General features: G+C 33.4%; 1 protein-coding gene across 1 annotated transcript in view; it reads left to right on the top strand.

The window, feature by feature from the left end:
- ADAMTS6 (ADAM metallopeptidase with thrombospondin type 1 motif 6) overlaps positions 1-21132 on the top strand; it is a 292490-nt gene that overhangs the window by 165328 nt on the left and 106030 nt on the right. Inside the window, exon 10 of the mRNA XM_080804246.1 lies at positions 6569-6710. Within this exon, the coding sequence (XP_080660372.1) occupies positions 6569-6710 (142 nt within the window). The remainder of the gene's footprint in view (positions 1-6568; positions 6711-21132) is intronic.

Below are 21132 nucleotides of genomic sequence, written 5' to 3' on the forward strand. Positions count from 1 at the left end.
GACCAGTTTTGAGGTCTTGCCAGACCCTGCCTTGATAAACTATATTAAGGTTGTTAAAATACTTGGAAAGGGAATCCCTAAATTACTAGTAAAGTATTGTTAAGAAATCACTACAGATTTGGTGGGAGATATAAAATTATTACTGGTTGCAATAAAGTGTTCCATTGAATAAATTAAAAGAATTAATCCCAAAAGCATTATTTAAACCTTATTGCCTCTTTGCATTTTATATGTAAGCATGATTAGTGTTGACAGGGTTCTAAAGGGCTTATTTGTCCTGTATTTTATAAAAACATTTCTGTTGTGCATCCTCATGGGAATGCTCACACAGTTAAAACCATTAGCAAAAGATAGCTATGAAAGACAATGGGTAGAGATTTGGGGAAAGTTGGCTTTTCCCCCCTTTTTAATAATAAACTAAACAACTCTGATTATAATCTGACCAAGCAATAAGGTTTTTTAAAACACAGGGCCCTTTAAACAGGTCAGTTCACTGGAGCACAAAGACATAATAGTAACTTTCTTGAATTTCTTTGTTCCTTTTTATTAATGCAGTTGGCTTAATTGCTTTAACAGCTATGTGTGATATTTTTAAAAATCCAATGATATTTTGATCAGGGATTGAGGTTACATTTATGTTTTATAGTTGGCTCAAAAAGACTCATAACATTTTATTTTAGTTTCTCTTCTCAAGAAAAAGAAATCTTGAAAGATGAATTGTTTAGGAACTGCAGCCCAGCCAACAAAATGCATACCTTTCTTTACTTAGTTACTGTAAAGGCTCAAGATGATGGTAGATTCTAACAATGAGCTTTATATGATTTATAGAGATTCACTATTCACTATGTTCAACTGAAAACAATTCCATGGCTTTTAAATGCCAATAGAGTAAAGTCTCTTGTGTCTTTCTGAAACACTAGGTGCTATTGATCAATCAGGAGATGGTGTTTACCAACTCCCAATATTTTTTTTCAGATTTCTTAAACTCGGTGATTCAATAAGTGGTTCATGAATCGCCCAGAAGCCGTCCTGATTAAATAATAAAGAACCCATTTCCGTTAAAATGGACGTGTTATGCCAGCTTCTGATGTTTTCGACGACGGCTTTGCAGGTAGTGTCCTTCCTATCTGCCTGCGGGACTTATTTACTTATTTATTTAGAAAATAGAGAAAGATGAACCTGGTATTATGGCTCACACTCATTGATGACTATGGGCTAATTTACCAGGCAGTGGAAGGCAGCCAGAAGTAGTTTAGGCCAGTTTTTCATACATTTTCCACCACTTAGTGGTAGTACAGAGTAATTTCATATAGTTTTCAAAAATTCCAGAGCCTCTGTGAATCAATTCTTGCTCTATTTAAATTAAAGTCTGTTAAATTGTTTGAACTGTCAGAGATCCATAGCAAAATTTCCTACAGCTCCAAATTAAATACAGACTAGCCATTTTCACAGAAAGGATGGAAGCTGAATAAAAGAAAGGCAGAATTATGGTAGAAGGTGAACTAGAAAGGAAGAGCTACAAGGAAAGTGATATAAGATGAACAGGATGACTAAGACACTCACATTTCCTCTATAGCAATTACCTTTGAAGGTCAGTATCAATAATCTTAAAATGGGAATCAATTTCATAGATGGGACCCTCTTTTTATATGGAGCCTAAGAAACAGCAAAACCGGTTTCTCCTCCTTCCATTTATCAGGCATGTTTTGGGGACTTCACCCTAACCCATAAAAATCTTTGATAAGTCATAATTACATATGGAGAAGAGGGGCATAACCAAGTAAATCATTAGCGGTACAGTGTTTGTTGGAAGCCTCAAATTCAGTTCTGTTCAAGCATCCCAGTCATATAGAGGGCAAGAGAGAAAGGTCTGACTTAGTTACTCATTTTAGAAGGTAGTTATTGTTTGTTTTGTGAAGACTGATAAAGCAGTTTACAATAACATAGTATGTAAGACTTGCCATTGATAATACAGTCTAATTAATTTTTGTTTAATTTAGGTGTATGAGCACAATTTTGTGGTTAAAAAATAGGAGTCGGCATTAAATGTTAACTTTTTGTTGTTGTTAAAAGACCGTTAAGATAGGTATAGGTGTAGGGTTATATAGTGTTGTAGGTTGAAGGTCTATACTTTATAGTATAATTGTTAAAGTAAAAAATAAATCTAAAATTGCAATTAGGAGAATGTGCCCATATGTCCTGGAAACAAAGCCAAGGATGCATATTTTACATAGGGATCTATACGTTTTAGCTGAAGATTCAACTCTGGCTTATGATCCCATTTCAAGGCTCATTTTCAAACTATGTAAATAAGACTTCTCTAAATTAGAGATAGAATACATGAAATATGATTTTGTTATCATGCTGCAAAGATTTCTGGAAATGTAAATATACTTTGATTTACTCAGAATTTCAATCTAGGAAAAAAACATGTTCTCAAGCTAATACACATTTTTTCTGTCTTGTCTTAGATGCATAAACAAAAGTAGAGTCTATTATCATCTTTATTGCTGTAGGTATTAATAAATATTGGGCTTTTAGTAGTGAAATGTATGCTGCTAGGGAAGTAGAGTTCTACTTTTTATGTATATGGTTTTCTCGGGACAAATATATCGCTGCTTAATAACAATAACTTATAATAGTATCTCATAGGTGGAAACTAACAGTGCTCTTCACTTAATTTATTAACGAGTAAGGTTTCTGTTTTCTGAGTGGAAAAATTTACATATGACCAAAGGACAGATTATCTATGCTTAAAAGTGACATTTGATGAGAAAATTCAAGAAGTTTTATATATAACACCACTACTATTATTATTTTGAAAAGAGTAGCATAAATAACACTAGATTTAGCATCATAAGAATTGTATGGTTATCGTAATTAGCTAGAACCCTAGATTTAATAACAATTACTCATATCTCCATTTTATTAAGTAGATGCAATTACAAAATATAAGAAAATAACTCATCTAGTATTGTTGAGATAGGAAAAAACATCTGTACCAGAAGACCTGTACAAAAATGTTCATATTAGCATACTTTGCAATTTTCAGAAATTAGGAATAATACAAGTGTTTGTTAATAGAAGAATGGATAAATAAATGTGCCATGCTCTTAAATGGAATATTAAAGAACAATATTAATGAACAGGCTACAGCTATATATATCAACATGGATGTTTCTTACATTCATAATATTAAACCAAAGAATATAGTCACAAAAGAAAACCTACACTATGACTCCTTTTTCCAAAAATAAGCAGATTAATAATTGAGAGATGAATAATTACTAAAAAAAAAAAGGCATGGAAATAATTGTATTAAAAGTCAGAATATTAGTTACTTCTGGAGAGAGTGAAGGGTGTGATTAGGGTTGAGCTTTTGGGAATTTTCTAAGAGGACAGAAAAAAAAAACCACTTCTAGGGTTAAATATACATCTCTCAGATCCATGTCCTCTACCTTCTATACTTGTATCTGTGGAATTTCATAATGGCAGTTGATGACTCGGAGGCATAGAAATATCCAGAATTATTATTTTCTAAGAGTTAATTAAAATAATTATGATCTAGATATTTAATTTACTTGAAAGGATCAGAAAAGCAGCAAATTTTAATAATATTATGCAAAAAATATTTTTGTCATTTAACCTCCAGTTAATTAAAATATGAAAACTCCCCCACCCCCAAATAGTTTAATCCAGGTTTTACTATATATATCCAATATGGTTAGTAGAAGAAAAATATATTGTTCATTTTCTACCTAAAATGTAGGAACAATTTAAATAAATCTTGGAGATATCCCTGCCCTTGTTTTCCCAGAGCTGATAATCGGTAAAACATTTGACATGCAAGTGTTAGTGGTTTGTACAATACTATAGCCAAACCGATTTCAAAAGGCCTTTGTTGATGTCATATTCCTAAATATGCATTCATTTTAATAAAGATCTATGCTTTTTTATTTCATACAGTGTTTAATTCTGCAAAAATATACAGAAAAGGAGAATAAGGCTTGTCTAGATATTTACTTAGACCATATTAATACAAAGCTGTAAATACTTATAAAAAACTGAAAGAAAGTCCACTTTTGGAATAAACTTTATCAGAAGACTTTGTCCACCACAGTGCATGCCTTCTTTATTGTCTGAAGGCCCTCCCAATGGTTGTCAGATTTGGTGTTTTTTACAGAACATGAACCATGATTAGAACATCATTAATACCTGGGAACAAGAACTTTAGATGAAGTAATTATTCTTTCTTCCTTCAGGATTAAGCCAAATTTCAGTTTGCTATCAGAAAATAATTTTTTCCCAGAGTAGCTATTCTTAAACTCTTTGGGGGGGGGGGATCCATATGGTTCTTCCTGTACGTTTTAGGTTAATATTCTATATCTACAAGTAATTACATATAATAATTTTTAGTAGATTTTTTTAAAGATTTTATTTATTTATTTGACAGAGAGAGATCACAAGTAGGCAGAGAGGCAGGCAGAGAGAGAGGGGGAAGCAGGCTCCCCGCTGAGCAGAGAGCCCGATGCGGGGCTCGATCCCAGGACGCTGGGATCATGACCTGAGCCGAAGGCAGAGGCTTAACCCACTGAGCCACCCAGGCGCCCCAATTTTTAGTAGATTTTTAAGCTAATGCTATTTAGGTGAATATATCATATACTTGCTTTGTTATATTATTGGCAAACATTTCTGCCTATGAGACCCTGTACTTAAATACTTCTATACTTAAATTTTTCCCATTTATTGATAGTAGTACTTAACTCTTTTTTTTCTTAATTATTTCAATCCTTCCTAAAGAGTTTTATAATTTTGCCGTAGATGGAGATAAAACTGATATAATAGAAGAAAAATTATGGGATTAAACTGCTAAATTGGTTTATTTCATGAATATTACATTTTATCAAAATAGCCTGTCTTCTTTCAGTATACTTTTCATATTGACCTCTTTATCATTAATCTTAATATAAAATTTTGAATTTACTGATGGAATCACATTTGCCCAAAGTTTGTATATCTATGTAGAGTAAAGATATTTTACATAATAAAATAAAAAGAGCTTGCTATTTTAAAAATTCATCTAGAAAGACTTTCTCTTACTGAGGTGCATGTCAATTTCTAAAAATAAAATAAATAGAAGTAAAAAGCATTCGGTCATGAAAACTGGATAGCTGGGTGAAAAAAGGTGTTTTCTGTTAAATATCTTGAACAGTGACAAGTGAATTGATTATAATAGCCAATAATAAACCCATCTATACTAGTATCATATTTATTATTCCATCTAAATATTTTTATTGATGAAAAACCAATCAAGAGGGGCGTAAAGGAAAGTGTATAGAGAAGACAGTGTTGTGTGCTGCGAGTTTTTGAATCTATCACCTTATGAGTAGTATGGTTCAATTTTTAAAATGTATTAATTTGCTGCTATGCAAATACACATTTTTATATAGTAAATTAACTTTTACATTTTAAGAAATATGACAAAATAGTAAGTGAATATGAAACTCATTATTATGCATGGCTCTTTCTTACTTATCTATAAATGAAAATTTGTACTGTCCTAAATAATAGTTGAGGAACTTCTACTTGTGAAATTATTTTCCTTTGGCAAAGTGGATGGAAAAGATTCGGGAAAAAAAACACAAGTGCTGGCACAATTGACAGGAATGTTGGAAAAAATTTTTAAATGTTGGCATAGGAATTCTTTAAAAATTCTAAGTTACTCACATGTGAAATGAAAGTAAAAAAGCATCTGTCCTATTTTGTGCACACTGACTAAAAAAGTGAACAATTATATTTAGCAAAGTATAAAGCTCTTTAAACTAAGGTATTCTGTCTGGCTTTTGGCGATCTTTATGTTATTTGTTCCACTGAATTAAAATATTATGTTTGAGTGCAAGCATACTTTGAAAAGCAGAAATTGCAGAGAGGAGAACATTCTCTTTTCCAACTCTGATGACCCTAGATGAAATATGAAATTTTTGAGAGACTAAACACTTCTAATTTACTTGAGAGAACTTTGGATCTTGGCCTCATCTGTCATTCTGCCCATTTATTATTGAAATATTTCAAGAACCTTTGGACATGTCTTATTACAGCATCTATTGTTCTGCCCAAGTTAGAGGAGTATATAGATTAGGTCTTTAAAGAATTACAACCATAGTGGTGGTTGTTTTTTTTTTAAATTTTCCACATTTTATGTTTTTAATTCTACTACCAGATGTGGTTATATTTTCATGGAAAACAAACAAGAAGCTTAGAGTAATATGAAATTCCATTTTGATTCCTTCAGAAATTAGTTTAAATCAGTGTTTTAAGGCCAACATGACAGTTTCAGATTGTTGTCTGAGATACTTTTATTGTGTCTTGGTTCTGGAAAAAACAACTGGAGCTCTTACTCACATTTCAGTAAAATTATTCTGTTTTGCTATATGACTATTTGTTGGTAGTATGTATTGCTTTTCATGCATCAAGTTATTAAAACAAAGAGTTCAACGCATGGATTCATAATTGTGATGGAAATAGTCCATAGTGTACCTAATTTCCTTTGATCCTTTATGTTGAACAGTTCAGGCCGTGGTACTTGCCTTGATAATGAGCCTCCCAAGCGTGACTTTCTTTATCCAGCTGTGGCCCCAGGTCAGGTGTATGATGCTGATGAGCAATGCCGTTTCCAATATGGAGCAACATCCCGCCAATGTAAATATGGGGTAAGAAGTCTTAATTCTTATGTTTGGTCATTTATATGTGTTCTTTCATGACACAAATATTAAGTTAGATTTTTATTGAGTGTAGTTTACTTCAGATAACATCATTAATTTAAATATGGCCTTTGGCACACCGCTTTTTTTTTTTCCCTGATACCAATTTTCTAATATCTATTTCTAAATATTTGAGTAACCTGAAACAAGTTTCAAATGTCTTGTTGAGAGATATAAGTAGGATTTTAATAATTTCTAACTTATTTCTTTTTTAAGTCCTGAGTTTATGATGCCAACTTTAGTTTGTCTTTTGAAATGTTATGGTTTTGAAAACTACCCCTTCTCAGCCTTTTCTGGTTCTCTAATATTGGTTGGGTTTAAGGGAATTTTCACATTGGCTAGGAGCCTTTATTTTAATTTATACTTTTTAGTACTGAGTCATTTCAAGTTGCTTCATTCACTGCCCACATTCTAACACAACTGAGTGGGGACAAGATGACATTAACCCAAATAGAAAAACAAGGAAAATTACTGTGGAAAAAAAATGTAGGTTTCATTACTACTCTTTGTGTCTGCCTAAAAAAGTGGACAGTGGATGAAGCAACTTGAAATGACTCAGTACTAGAAGGTATAAATTAAAATCAAATAAATAATATTATGTATATAAATAATTAAAAGTTTTATTGAAAAAGATGTCAGTGTTTAGTATAGAGACATGTTCATAGTAGGTACACAGTGTAAACATGCTGAATGAAAATAGGATTTTTAAATGACAAGCTGTAAGAAAAATTCAGGTTTAAAACAAAAGTTTAAAGGTTTGGTTTTTGTTTTTATGCAAATAATGTTTAAAATCCCTATTTAAGGGACACCTGGGTGGCTCAGTTGGTTGGGCCACTGCCTTTGACTTGGGTCATGATCCCTGGGTCCTGAGATCAAGTCCCGCTTTGAGCTCCTTGCTCAGAGGGAAGCCTGCTTCTCTCTCTGCCTCTGCCTGCCACTCTGCCTGCTTGTGCTCTCTGACAAATAAATAAATAACTGAAAATGAAACAAATCTTTTAAAAAATAAAATCCCTATTTAAAAATAATAACAAAAAAAGGAATTCAGTCTTAAGGTAGATAATACTAAACAATATACATTGTATAGTATCATTTATTACTCTTGGGTACAGTACAAAGGAAAATGATTTTTTTTAATATTTTATTTATTTGTTTGACAGAGAGATCACAAGTAGGCAGAGAGGCAGACAGAGAGAGAGGAGGAAGCAGGCTCCCTGCTGAGCAGAGAGCCCGATGTGGGGCTCAATCCCAGGACCCTGGGATCATGACCTGAGCCGAAGGCAGAGGCTTTAACCCACTGAACCATCCAGGTGCCCTGGAAAATGATTTTTTAAAGTATCTCTTGGGTGACAAACATATTATTATTCATGGTAGACTTTGGCAGCACATTTTGTGCAACAGATTTAAAGATCGTGTGCAACAATCTAAATATCTAAAGTCTTGAATGAAACTTGTCTTTCCAGTTCCTCTGTACAGAGTCTGCTGTTATTATTTCTGTATGATTTTGGTTTCTTTTTTCCTTGGGTTCCTTTTTCCTACAGAAAATGTTGGTCAAATTTCAATCATGGTCTTTTCATATACCTGTAGCTTAGTAGATTGAAATTCAATATCAAATATGATTATAGATTTCCTATTATTCTTTTCTATGATCTCATTTCTTTATTAGAAAGTGAAAGTTAATCTATATTTTAGTTTTTTTATTGGAAATTGAGTTTTAACTGCATCTATATATTTTCATATTAGATAGTTTATATTATCAGTTTTGTAAGATCTTAGGATGTATCTTTTCTTTCTTCAATAATTAGTAAAAATTTTCACCTGATTATCCTATCTCTCTACCTGTGTATCTCATTGATTTCAGACTAGTTGATCTGAAGTGAAGTTAGATAGATAGTAATTGCAAAATTGTCTATTTAGCTTTCTTATTTTTATTTTTTTTAAGGATTTTATTTATTTATTTGACAGAGAGAGGCACAGTGAGAGAAGGAACACAAACAGGGGGAGTGGGAGAGGGAGAAGCAGGCTTCCCGCTGAGCAGGGAGCCTGATGCCTGGGGCTCAATCCCAGGCCCTGGAATCATGACCTGAGCTGTAGTCAGATATTTAACTGATTGAGGCACCCAGGTGCCCTCTTACATCTGTCGTTTAGATTCTATTTCTTTTTGTGCTATGTTTATTAAAGCTTTTATAATAGATATAAAATAAATTTGGAAAACTTGAGGAAAGACATTACCATCTTATAATCCTATACAATTTCACATATTTTATCATTAATCTTTTCACTTTGATTTGCAGCAAAATGGTTTTCTTAGATTCATGTACTGTATGAAAAGCTTATGCTACCTTTTTATAAAGTGCTGTACATTACTATCAAAGTTTCTTGGGGCACCTGGGTGGCTCAGTGGATTAAGCCTCTGCCTTCAGCTCAGGTCATGATCTCAGGGATCGAGCCCCGCATTGGGCTCTCTGCTCAGCAGGGAGCCTGCTTCCCCCTATCTCTGTCTCTGCCTGCCAACTTGTGATCTCTCTCTCTGTGTCAAATAAATAAATAAAATCTTAAAAAAAAAAAAGTTTCTTGAGTCAAAACAGATTCTCTCTCTCTCTTTTTTTCTCCATAATAGATTCTTTAGAGTCACTTTCACCTCTTAAGCTTGTACCGGAAAAATCGGGTTTACACAATTGATAGCATGCAAGGACACTTCTTGTTTTATCTGGTGAATTGCTAAGGTTTTAAATGATTCTAAATACTACTTTAGAAAACAGTAGTGGCTTTGAAAGTAGGAGTCTGATGAGGTAAATAGGTCATACTCGAGATAGTAGCTGAAGGGAAAACAAATAAGTCCTGTAAGAGCTAGCTGTCAAAGTGTAGCATCCTGAGATGAACACTGAACACAAACACTGGAGGCTGAGAAGAGCATTATAGCCTTTTAGTGAGGGGATATTCTGTGTTGGAGCATCAGGAAGTGATCCCTCTTTCAACTAGCACGTCTCTAGTGATACCAGGGAAGATTTTAAACAACTACAAGATGACACATTACTGAAGCAGTGATCAGCTTTCCATCTCTTCCACTTTGGTTATCATGTGGTCATTGATGGGGTTTCCAATGATTAAATCTGCAGTTACAAAAAAATCTTGCTGGAATTTTTTCTGAGTAGGTTCATTGAATTCTTTCTGAGTAGGTTCATTCCCCAGTTATATTAGGGAATTTAAATGAAATTATGTGAAAATTTTTATTTTTTATTCAACTTCAAGCAGCATTTTCTACAATTATCCTTGTGTATCATCTATTATGTTTTCTAGGTATTCTTAAATTCGAATAGAAGTAGTGAAAAGTTGATAATGATTATAAATACAAAGAACAAAACAGTATACAGAGTAATATAGTTGTATAATACAGTAATTTATAAATGATATATGGTTTGTGGTATTTATGTAGTGCCTTTTTCTGAGATACTTCAGACTATTTTGATAAAAATTGTAATTACCTATTAATATTTTATTCATCTATAAAATATTAATAGGTAAAATACAGAATGTGATTTACCTACCCCAAGGTAAAAATGAAAATTTAAAAAGGTTTAATTCACTTCCATTTTGTATTAGATGTGTTAAATATCTTAATAAAATAAATATATATTTCATTTCAGGAGATACCTTTTTTTTTTTTTAAGATTTTATTTTTATTTATTTGACAGACAGATCACAAGTAGGTAGAGAGGCAGGCAGAGAGAGAGGAGGAGGCAGGCTCCCCGCTGAGCAGAGAGTCTGATGCGGGACTCGATCCCAGGACCCTGGGATCACGACCTGGGCCGAAGGCAGAGGCTTTAACCCACTGAGCCACCCAGGCGCTCCCAAGAGATACTTTTTATCAGTGTTCACCAAATGATGTCTGTTTCTAAATATCTTTTTAAAACAAAACAAAAACCTATCTGTCTTATCCCAGTCTTTTTTGAAAGAGAGGGATCTAGAGAGTTTCCCTAAATTTATTTTCAGGGTTTTAAATTCTCAAGTGTATGAGACCCTCAGTGTTGGATTTGAGTTTTATATCTTTTTGCCCTATGTAAATAGTTAGGACCTCTTCAAGGCAAGTACAAATACCGATGAGCAGCATACAAAATAAAATCCTACTAGATCATCTAAAAAATCTGCTAGCTGTATCATCAAGTTCTAAGGGTGCCTTTGATGTGTTCTGGATGAAACTGCATTACAAATAAAACAGTATTAAGTATGTCCAAAAAAAAATTGGGGGGGGGCCTATTTAGAGAAAAATTTCTCCCTATAAAGTTCTGTAGAATCTGTTGTCTCACTCCTATTCCATTTCCATTTATCTCCTCTTTCTTTAGGAGAAAAGAATTATTAAAAGTGGATTAACAAAAACATTTTACAGAAATAATAATAAGTTTAAACTTAGGAAAGAACTCACTAATGAGCCTATGTATTGTAGGGGATATGGGTGATCTTTTGCCTGTTCTCTAAAAAGCACAGATTAAATCAAGACTCAGTCCCAAACATAACTCTGTATTTCTTTATCCTATTGCTATAAATCATATCCTAAACATTGTTTTCGTATATACTTAATGTTTCACTGTAGGTCAGTAATACCTCTACATAATTTACTGATAACTGTCAAATGGTGATTGCTACCGTGACACTTTTTAACAGAAATGGAAGAAAAAAAAAAAACCCTAAAATTCACATGGAACCATTAAAGACTTTGAATAGCCAAAGTAATTTTGAGCAAGAACACCAAAGCTGGTAGCATCATACTTCCTGATTTCAAAACCTGATTACATAGCTGCAGTAATCAAAATAGTATGGTACTGGCATAAAAACAAACATATAGACCAATGGAATGGAAGAGGGACTAGAAATAAAGCCATGCATATATGTTCAATGGATCTTGGCCCAGGGTGCCAACAATACATAATGGGGGAAAGGATAATCTCTTCAATAAATAGTATTGGAAAATTGGACAGCCACAGGCAGAAGAATGAAGCTAGGTCCTTATACCATACACAAAAATTAATTGAAAATGGATTAAAGATTTAAATATAAGACCTCAAACTATAAAACTCCTGGGAAAAAAACATAGGGAAAAAGCTTCTTGATTTTGGCAATGATTTCTTAGATGTGACACCAAAAGTATGGCCAACAAAAGCAAAAACAGACAATTGGGACTACATCAAACTAAAAATCTTCTGTACAGAAAAGGAGACAGTCAACAAAATGAAAAGGCAACTTATGGAAAAGAAGAAAATAGTTGCAAATCGTGTATCTGATAAAAGATTTATGTCCAAAATATATAGGGAACTCATACAACTTAATAGCAAAAAACAAAAACCAAAAAACACCCACAAAAAAACCCACAAAAACAAACAAAACCCTCAAATAACCTGATTAAAAAATAAATGGGCAAAGAACTGATTAGACATTTCTTAAAAGAAGACTTATAAATGGCCAATAGGAATGTTACAAGGTGCTCAACATCACCAATCATCAGGAAAATGCATATTGTAACCATGATGAGCTATTACCTCACACCTCTTAGGATGGTTACAATATAAATAAATAAAAGCAAATACAAAAGAAAACAAACGTTGACAAGAATGTGGAGGAAAGGGAACATTTGTGCACTGATGGTGGAAATGTAAAGTGGTGCAGCCACTATGGAAAACAGTATAGAGATTTCTCAAAAAAATAAAAAAAAAAAGAGGTGTGCCTGGGTGGCTCAGTTCATTAAACAGCTGCCTTTGGCTCAGGTCATGATCTGGGTTCCTGGGATCAAGTCCCGAATCGGGCTTCAGGCTCAGTGGAAACTGCTTCTCCCTTTCCTTCTGCACCTTTGCTCCTGCTCTCTCTCTCAGTTAATCAAATATTTCAAAAAATATAAATAAATAAATACATAGATAGATAGATAGATAGAAATACCATATGATCCAATAGACCCACTTCTGGGTGTATACCCATTATTATTAAAATCAGCATCTTGAAGAGATATATTCATAGGAGCTAAGATATGGAATCAGTGTCTCAAAGAGATATGTATACTCTCAAATGCATTCCAATATTCACAATAGCTCAGACATGGAAGCAAGCTAAATAAATGGGTAAAGAAAATGTTAAGAACTTACAATGGCATATTATCCAGGCCTTCAGAGATGGAGATTCTGACATTTGTGACAACATGAAAGAAACTGCTGAGTGAAATAAGGAAAGTACAAAAACAAGGAAGTACAAATACTACAAGATACCATTTACATGCAGAATCTGAAATAGTCAAACTTATAGAAGCAGAGAGTAAAATGGGAAAACCTGGGGGAAAATTGAAAATGAGGAGGTACTTGTTGAAGGATACAAAGTTCAATTACCTAAGATGAGTAAGTCCTAGATATCTTCTCTACAGCATAGTACCTATAGTAAACAATACTCAATGGTGTACTTAAACATTTGCAAAGAGGGTAAAACTTACGTTAAGTGTTCTTATCACACACACACACACACACACACACACACACTATAATAATAATTCAGAGGATGGGAGGAAGCTTATGGAGGTAGATATGTTTAGGGCATAGTATGGTGACAATTTCATGGATGTATACTTATCTCCAAATTCATGAAGTTGTGTGCATTAACTGTGTAGAGCTTTTTGTGTGTCAATTATACCTTAATAAAATGGTTTGTGAGAGAGAGAGAGAGAGAGAGAGAGAGGTGATTGCTCATGAAAAGGTAGACTTAAGGCCCAGGATAATATAAAAAAAATTAATAGATACCATAGCTTTGTGTAATTTATGGGAAATTTATTATCCATGAAGTTTGTCACTGTTCAGATAGACTTACAAATTAGCACATAAATGCATTATAGTGTGTTCTACATTGTTATTACTTCCTTTAATGTAAAACTGAGCAATGTTTTATCAATGGGTCATGTATTTTGAATCCCAGATGGTAACACATGATCTAATACATAGTTTCACTATGAAACAGAATATTTTAAATAAAATTTTGCTCACTACTAACTATTACCTAGGACTTCGAATTGATTGATAGATTTTACTCAGACACTATTTCAGGTGAAAAACAGTCAACTTCTTCTTATAAACTTCAGATGGCAAAAGGTATGATAGGCATGCAAGGTGTTTTTTTTTCTTTACCTGGCACCTGGCAGACATTCAGTAACTTTTCCCTTCCTTCCAGGAATATCTATGTCATCCATTATACCATTCCTCTATAGTTGATATGCTGGTAGTGCTGTAGGGGAATCTAAGTCATCTGTAATTGAGGAGCGTATGAAGGTAATCCAAGGGCCACATTTTAACACATTCACATCCTTCAGTCCCAGCTGAAATGCATTTTCAGACAGGCCTCTATCTGCTCAATCTATAGACAAAGACTTCTCCCCATTTTTCTCTTTCACATTATGCTTTTATTTCCTTCAGAGCAGTCATTTCAAGCCACAATCTTTCTGCTTATTTGATTACTCATTAATTACTTAAATGTGATGCTCTAGGTAAGGCTTTCCCTAACAATTTTATCTAAAATTCCGTGTGTGCACATACACATATGTCTATGCAAAATGACTCCCTGTCATTTCCCTTCCTTTATTTTTCTCCTTAACATTTATTACTTTTAAACATCTATATATTTTGCTAATTCATCTTGTTTTTGTCTGCTTTTCTCACTAGAATAGATTTTTTCCTTGGCGCAGAGATTTTGCCTATTTCATTCCCTGTTCTTTCCATAACACACAGAACAGAGCCTGGCACATGATAGGTGCTCAATGAATATTTGTTGGAAGAATGAACTGATAATTATAATAGAACATAAGTTCTGTGAGAGTAGGAATCCCACTTGCCTTGTTCATGGCTGTTTGTATAGTGAGTGACATGATGCTTGCCTTACAGTATGAGCTCAAAAAAATATTTGTTGAATAAATGAGTGAGAAGAATTATATGGTGAAGAGGTAGTGGAGAGAAGACCTTTGTGGCATTTTTGTGTATTTGTGTATTGTGACAGAAGGCTAGTGTTGCTGTAGCTCTCAAATCAAGTACCATATAAATGAGACAGAAAAAGAGGTTAAGAGCCAAATCTGTGTACACTTAATAGACTGTGTTAAGAATTCTAGGTTTTTATCTTAAAGGCAATGGGTAAGTATTCAAGGTGTTTTAATGAATGAGACAAAGAAGGATAATGGAGTGCAGAAAATCACAGAATTTCTATGACGTATTATGTCTTAGGAAACCAACACAATTCTGTAATCCTGGGAAACCATATGGGAAAATTGAAGACTTAATACAAAGTGGTCTATGTCCTTCTCCCTCTCCTTTTCTCTTCCCCTCCAAACACATTCTACACAGAGTACCAAAGCAGCCCTGCCACAGTTGATATGCCCTTGTAGCAATGCCCTTTCTTTTCTTTGTAAATGTAAATTTATTCTTTTCATGCCGAAAGGTACTGCACCATAACTCTGAGATGAAATGAATGAAAGTGTTTATGTATATAAATTCCATAATTTTGATATAAAGCTTGCAGAATCATGGGTATTGTGGTGGAAACAAAACATACAAAAAGAAAATGTGACATAACTTTGGGAATTTTAAGCCTTCTCATTAATTTTGAATCTTTCCAGGGGAAATGTGTTTGTGTCACATACTGTATTTTACTTACAGATCATCTATAAGTGGTTAGTATGCCATATTTTTTCCACACTATGTGATGACAGATTTTTAGTATCTAATATTAGAAATGGAAGATCACAATAAATATATAGGTTTATATATAAAACTGAATTTATTAATTTATAGTAACCAAATATGATTGATATTCAGTCAACTCTACTGAAATGTACACATTTAGTCACCTAAGGAAATCTACCCAGTAGGCCAATTTGTTATCAAAAGGTTGTTTGGTGAGCATGAAGTTAAGATATAGGATGGTATAAATTATTTTTATTAACATCTTAACTCTAATAAGAATACCATCATGCTATATCTGCCCGGAGTATAGCTATTTGTAGACAGAGTAATGAGCTGAAGATAAGATAGTTGAGTTGTCTAATCAGGGTATCCTCTTTCTGGAGAGTACTTAATAAAGCCTGACATATTTTGTCTCTCAGAATCAAGTTTTTAATGTTTTCACGCTTACTCCCTTTTGTTTATTATTTTATCATCACCAGTTAGTTAAGATTCAAGTCATTATTGCTTTCTACTTGAGAATCATTTTAATAAAAGGACTTTATTAGTCTTTTTGGGGAATTGTTGGCTACCTACCTAATTTTTTTTTTAAAAGACGCAAATAACTTGGATGGACTTGGAAAGGATGATAGTGAAATATTTAGAAGTACATATAAGGGAAGTTTAAAGAAATAGAGTTTGAGTAGCCTATAAAAAAGAAGGCTAAATATTGGCCTTAAAACTGTCTTCAAGTTTTGGAACATTTATTATAGTTTGGTTACTGGTAACAAATTGTTCTCCTTCCCTACCAAGAGCATAAAAAAACACAGTTGTCTTAATTTTTACAGCTGGAAGGTTGTAGATTAGGTAGTAGGGAGCATTTCAAGTTATTAAATACTGGAATGTTGCACTGAGGGAGATTGTAGAAACACTTTCCTTGCAGACTGTAAGGTGGTGTAAATATTCTACAGTGTGGTTTGATATGGAAATAATATTCATGGAATTATTTTAGCACTGTAATATTCTTTTGGAGTCCAGACATTTATATATATTAGGCATATACTGAACAAGAAGTTGATTTGTTTTCATTTTTCTTGAATTTCAACCTCCAATGTTAGGTCCATAATTACTTGCATTCTTAAATATCACCTGTTTTTAGTTTGGGTTTGCTTCTTAGAGATATTTTTCAAAAACCATTTAATCATTTTTTAACCTCTTCAAATTGATAATTATTTGACTTGCATTCCTAGATTCATTCTTTTTTACACATATGTATGTATGTATATAAATTTGTATGCATATATATAACAAAAATATATCTTTCTAGGATCTCTTGTATTTAAATTACCCATGTAACAGGATTAACCTGTTTAAAGCTAAAATAAGGGTACATTATTCTCTTTCTTCAGATGGCTACTAAACACCTGGAGCCAGGCCACGGGGTCACCATATGTTGGTTTTCAGTTTTCCTTTGTGTGATACCATGATAAGTAACCTTTCTAATCAGTGATGCTCCTTTCTGACCCCTTCAGACTCTGCTCTCCCCCTTGGCTGTCAGGATCCTTTATTGCAAACAGCTGTTAAAAGATGTTACTGATAGGGTAATGAGGACAAAGAAAATGTTTCATATTCAGAACCAAAGACCCAAGATGGCATAAGGTTTAGAGTTTCCAAAGGGCAGAAAGTGTGTGTATATCTCTTCTATGATCCTTACATTTGTTTAAAAAAAAATTAAACAAACAAAAACCATCTTGCTGAGGGTTGCCGAGGGTTGGGGGGTGGTTTAGGGAGAGGGTGGTTGGGTTATGGACATTGGGGAGGGTACGTGCTATGGTGAGTGCTGTGAAGTGTGTAAGCCTGGTTATTCACAGACCTATATCCCTGGAGCAAATAGGACATTATATGTTAATTTTTTAAAAAATCTAGCATTAAAGAACCTGTTTTCTCTTTGTATACTGTTTTACTTCCTTAATGATAAAATAATTATAAAATGGTTTGGTAATTTTATGATATCTCTTTCCCACTTGGGTAAACTGCTAATTTCAATTTTCCCAAGGAAATCAAAGGGCTCTTCATCCCATTTTTAAGTATCTTTTAAGAACTATAATTATGAAAACATATAGTTATGAAAACATTGGAAAAGTTAATTCCAATTTCTTTTATTATTTTGAAAAGCTTTTTGAGTGTAAAATAATCAGTTATTCTATTTTGATCAACAAGGACCTAGTTCAGTTTTTTACAAACTTGTTTTCTGAATATCGGATACATTGTTTTACTTTAGATAATTACTTTAAAACTACAAACCTTATATGTATTTTTATTGTTACTTATATTTGCTATTTTTTATTGTTAATGTTTGCAAATAGTGTCATTCATTCGAAAAATCAGATAGACTAGAAGTCTGGGAATGAATATTAAAATTTTAAATAAGGAGGAATATTTGAAATGTCTTGTTTCTTGGAAGACCATGGAGTATTTTTGAGGAGTATGTTGACAGTATCTTTTAAAAATCCAAATACAAGATATTGTTACATTCAAAACTTCCAATAATAATAATATATAAGTTGATGTCTAAGCTCATATAATGAGTGTATATGTTATGAATTAGTACATCATAGTCTTAATTTGGAGATATCTTCCTTTAAAATATAGGTATAGGATAAGAGAGCATTATGAACATTGAGTGAGATTTTATATTACATTAGAATACAAGTAAATGTTTTCTTATTGGCTAGTAACTTTATCTAATTGTGGTACGTTTAAGAGAAATAGGAAAGTAATTAGGTTGTGTAGAGATATTTGGGGCATTAATATCATATAGAGCTGATTCAAATCCAGGTTTGGTTAGGATTGAAGCAAATTGCTAAATCTTTCTGAACCTAATGTTTCTCACATTTTCCGAGATTTTAGTGATGATTAAGTGAGATACAAATATGAATATGCCTCACATAGTTACTGTATACCCTGAAAAAGTGCTCATGTTAGTTACTTTTTTTTTTCCTCTGCCTACAACATTGTTGCTCAGAAGCTGTGAAGTGTATGCTTTAGTATCTTCAGTAATGGGAGATTCAGTTTTATTGCATCGTTGTTCAGAAGACCTTTTTTCTATACATTGAACTCAAATCTGCTCCCCCTGGCTTTTACCCATTTATTCAACTGACTTCTAAGTTGGCATTTATATTTTGTTTCCAATCCTTTATATGACTTGCTGCTTCTTCTTCTTCTTTTTTTTTTAAAAAGATTTTATTTATTTATTTGACGACAGAGGTTACAAGTAGGCAAGAGAGGCAGGCAGGGAGAGAGAGGAGGAAGCAGGCTCTCTGCTCCGAGGAGAGCCTGATGTGGGGCTCGATCCCAGAACCCTGGGATCATGACCTGAGCCAAAAGCAGAGGCTTTAACCCACTGAGCCACCTAGGCACCCCTATGTGACTTGCTTCTTAATGTCTAGGAAAAGAGTTTCAGTTTCAAAAACATGACAAACAGTAAATACAATCACTTTTCCAGGTATAAAAGCAGAAAATGTCAGAGTAACAAAATGAATAAAACTTAATTAAATAGCATTTATTTAGCTACAACATGTGTTTCTGTGATGAAAAGACACATGAGTAAATTAACAGACTGAGTGATGCCGGTATAATGCATAGGTCTTATTTTGTTCATATATGATTGTTTCCTAGTGTATTAATGATGTGAAGTTAAATAAGCTTTCTCACAAAGAGAAAATCTATAGTATTACATAAAGTCTCAAAAAAAATCCTGCAAGTCCAAAGAGGGGTCTTTACTGGACATACTAGATAACTTAGTGGCTCCATTCCCGAAGCTTTAAACAATCTATTAAAATCATGAGGGCAAATAAAAAAATCTATTATTATACATCCTTTGTGCTATTTTAAAAAAACAGTCTGATAAAGAAGATATATATACCTTGAATCTAATTGTTAATTTTTATGAAAATGGTGTCTGTTGGAGGCAGATATCCTCAAAGACCTACATCTCTAAGTAGAAAGCATCAGAAGTCACAGGGTTTAAGGCTACAAAGGGTTCAACTGATTAGGGTGCTGGGATCAAATGCAGAGATTTAACAGTGCAAAATTTTCTGGCTGTGAAATTACATAGGTTTTCAGTGGTCTGCTCCAACATTATTTTTCCAATAAATCCTGTTTTCCTCAAAAGTGTTCTTACAGAATGCAGGGGTTTACACAGGATGCGTTCATTACATTTCAACAAAAAGCTTGTGTATATCAGAACAAAAAGGGTATTCCAGAAATGAAGAGGTGTTTTAGTTCAAATGGCAAGCTGGTGACCTGATGTTTTCCATGTTAGAATAGGAGATACCATCTTGGGTATGAGGTAAAGGACATTTCTACTATGAAGAAATAGCTAAATGAAAATAACAAGTGAGTGTCTGCCCTTTGCTTTAGATGGGGGAAAATAGCTCACATAAAAAACTGAAGCTCTAGGCTCCGCCTCACATAAGAACAGAGTATGATTTTGTACAGTCTTCATATATGGTGCTGACCAAATAGAAACAAAAAACAAGTGAAACCTTGGGATGTATGATAGAAAGCTACACTTCTGCAATTCAGGAAGCACAGGATGCTCCATGAAAAAACAAGATTCCCTGAAGACAAGCTTGAAGAGAAAATAGCGAACAATGTGAGGAGACAATCCACCGTGATGTGAACAAGCAGAAAGATTAGCACCCCAACCGAAAAATATATGGTAAATACAAAAAAGATTTAAGAGACACGGTGGTTAGAATGGCAATATCCAATATAAGTTGAATAGAATTTCTGGAAGAATGGGGAAGTCGTATATTACAAAATTTTTGTAATATACAACTAATTATGTAACTAATAATTTTCAGAATCAAAGAAAGATACAAATTCAAAGCATGAGCACCAAGTAGATAAATAAAAGAACACCAAGATACAGTGGTGAAACTGCACTATAGCCAAAACAAACTCTTGAAAGCAGCTAGACCTGATCACAAAGAACCAGTGATTAGACTGACAAATGATTTTTCATTAGCCTCCATATATGGAGTCCAGATGACAATGAACTTTGTACCTTCAAATGCTCAGATAAGATCAATGTTAATCTAGAATTCTATAGTCAATTAAAATATCATTTTAAAAATGAGGGTAAAATAAGTATATTTTTTAAAAAAATGGAGAACAAGAGTCCCTTGGCACCTAGGTGGCTCATTCAGTTAAACTTTGAACTCTTGATTTCAGCTCAGTTCATTATCTCAGGGTCGTGAGATTGAGGCCCACGTCAGGGTTTGTGCTCAACAGGGAATCGGCTTGAGATTTTCTGTCTCCCTCTCCCTCTGCCCCTTCCCCTTCCTCTGTCTCTCTAAAATAAATAAACCTAAAAGAAAGAAAGAAAAAAAAAAAAAGAACAAGAGTCTCTTGCTAAATAACTCTGAAAGGATGCATGTGAAAAAGAAAGAATTTTCATTCAGAAGATAATGCTGGGACATAAGAAATAATCAATACACGCACTGATCTGCTTTAAAAAAAACAAAACAAAACAATGATTATCAAGTTTGGGACAGTGAGTGGTTCACAAGCTTTTAGATTTTTGTGGGCAAGGGAAATTTCTCCCTGAAAATAAGCAAACCAACACACGGTTGTCAACTTTTAATTTTGCCAAGTAGAAACATTTTGTCAAGACTGCCATTAACACATACACCCCA

This window comes from Martes martes (assembly GCF_963455335.1).
Source record: "Martes martes genome assembly, chromosome: 5".
NCBI classification, from domain to species: domain Eukaryota; kingdom Metazoa; phylum Chordata; class Mammalia; order Carnivora; family Mustelidae; genus Martes; species Martes martes.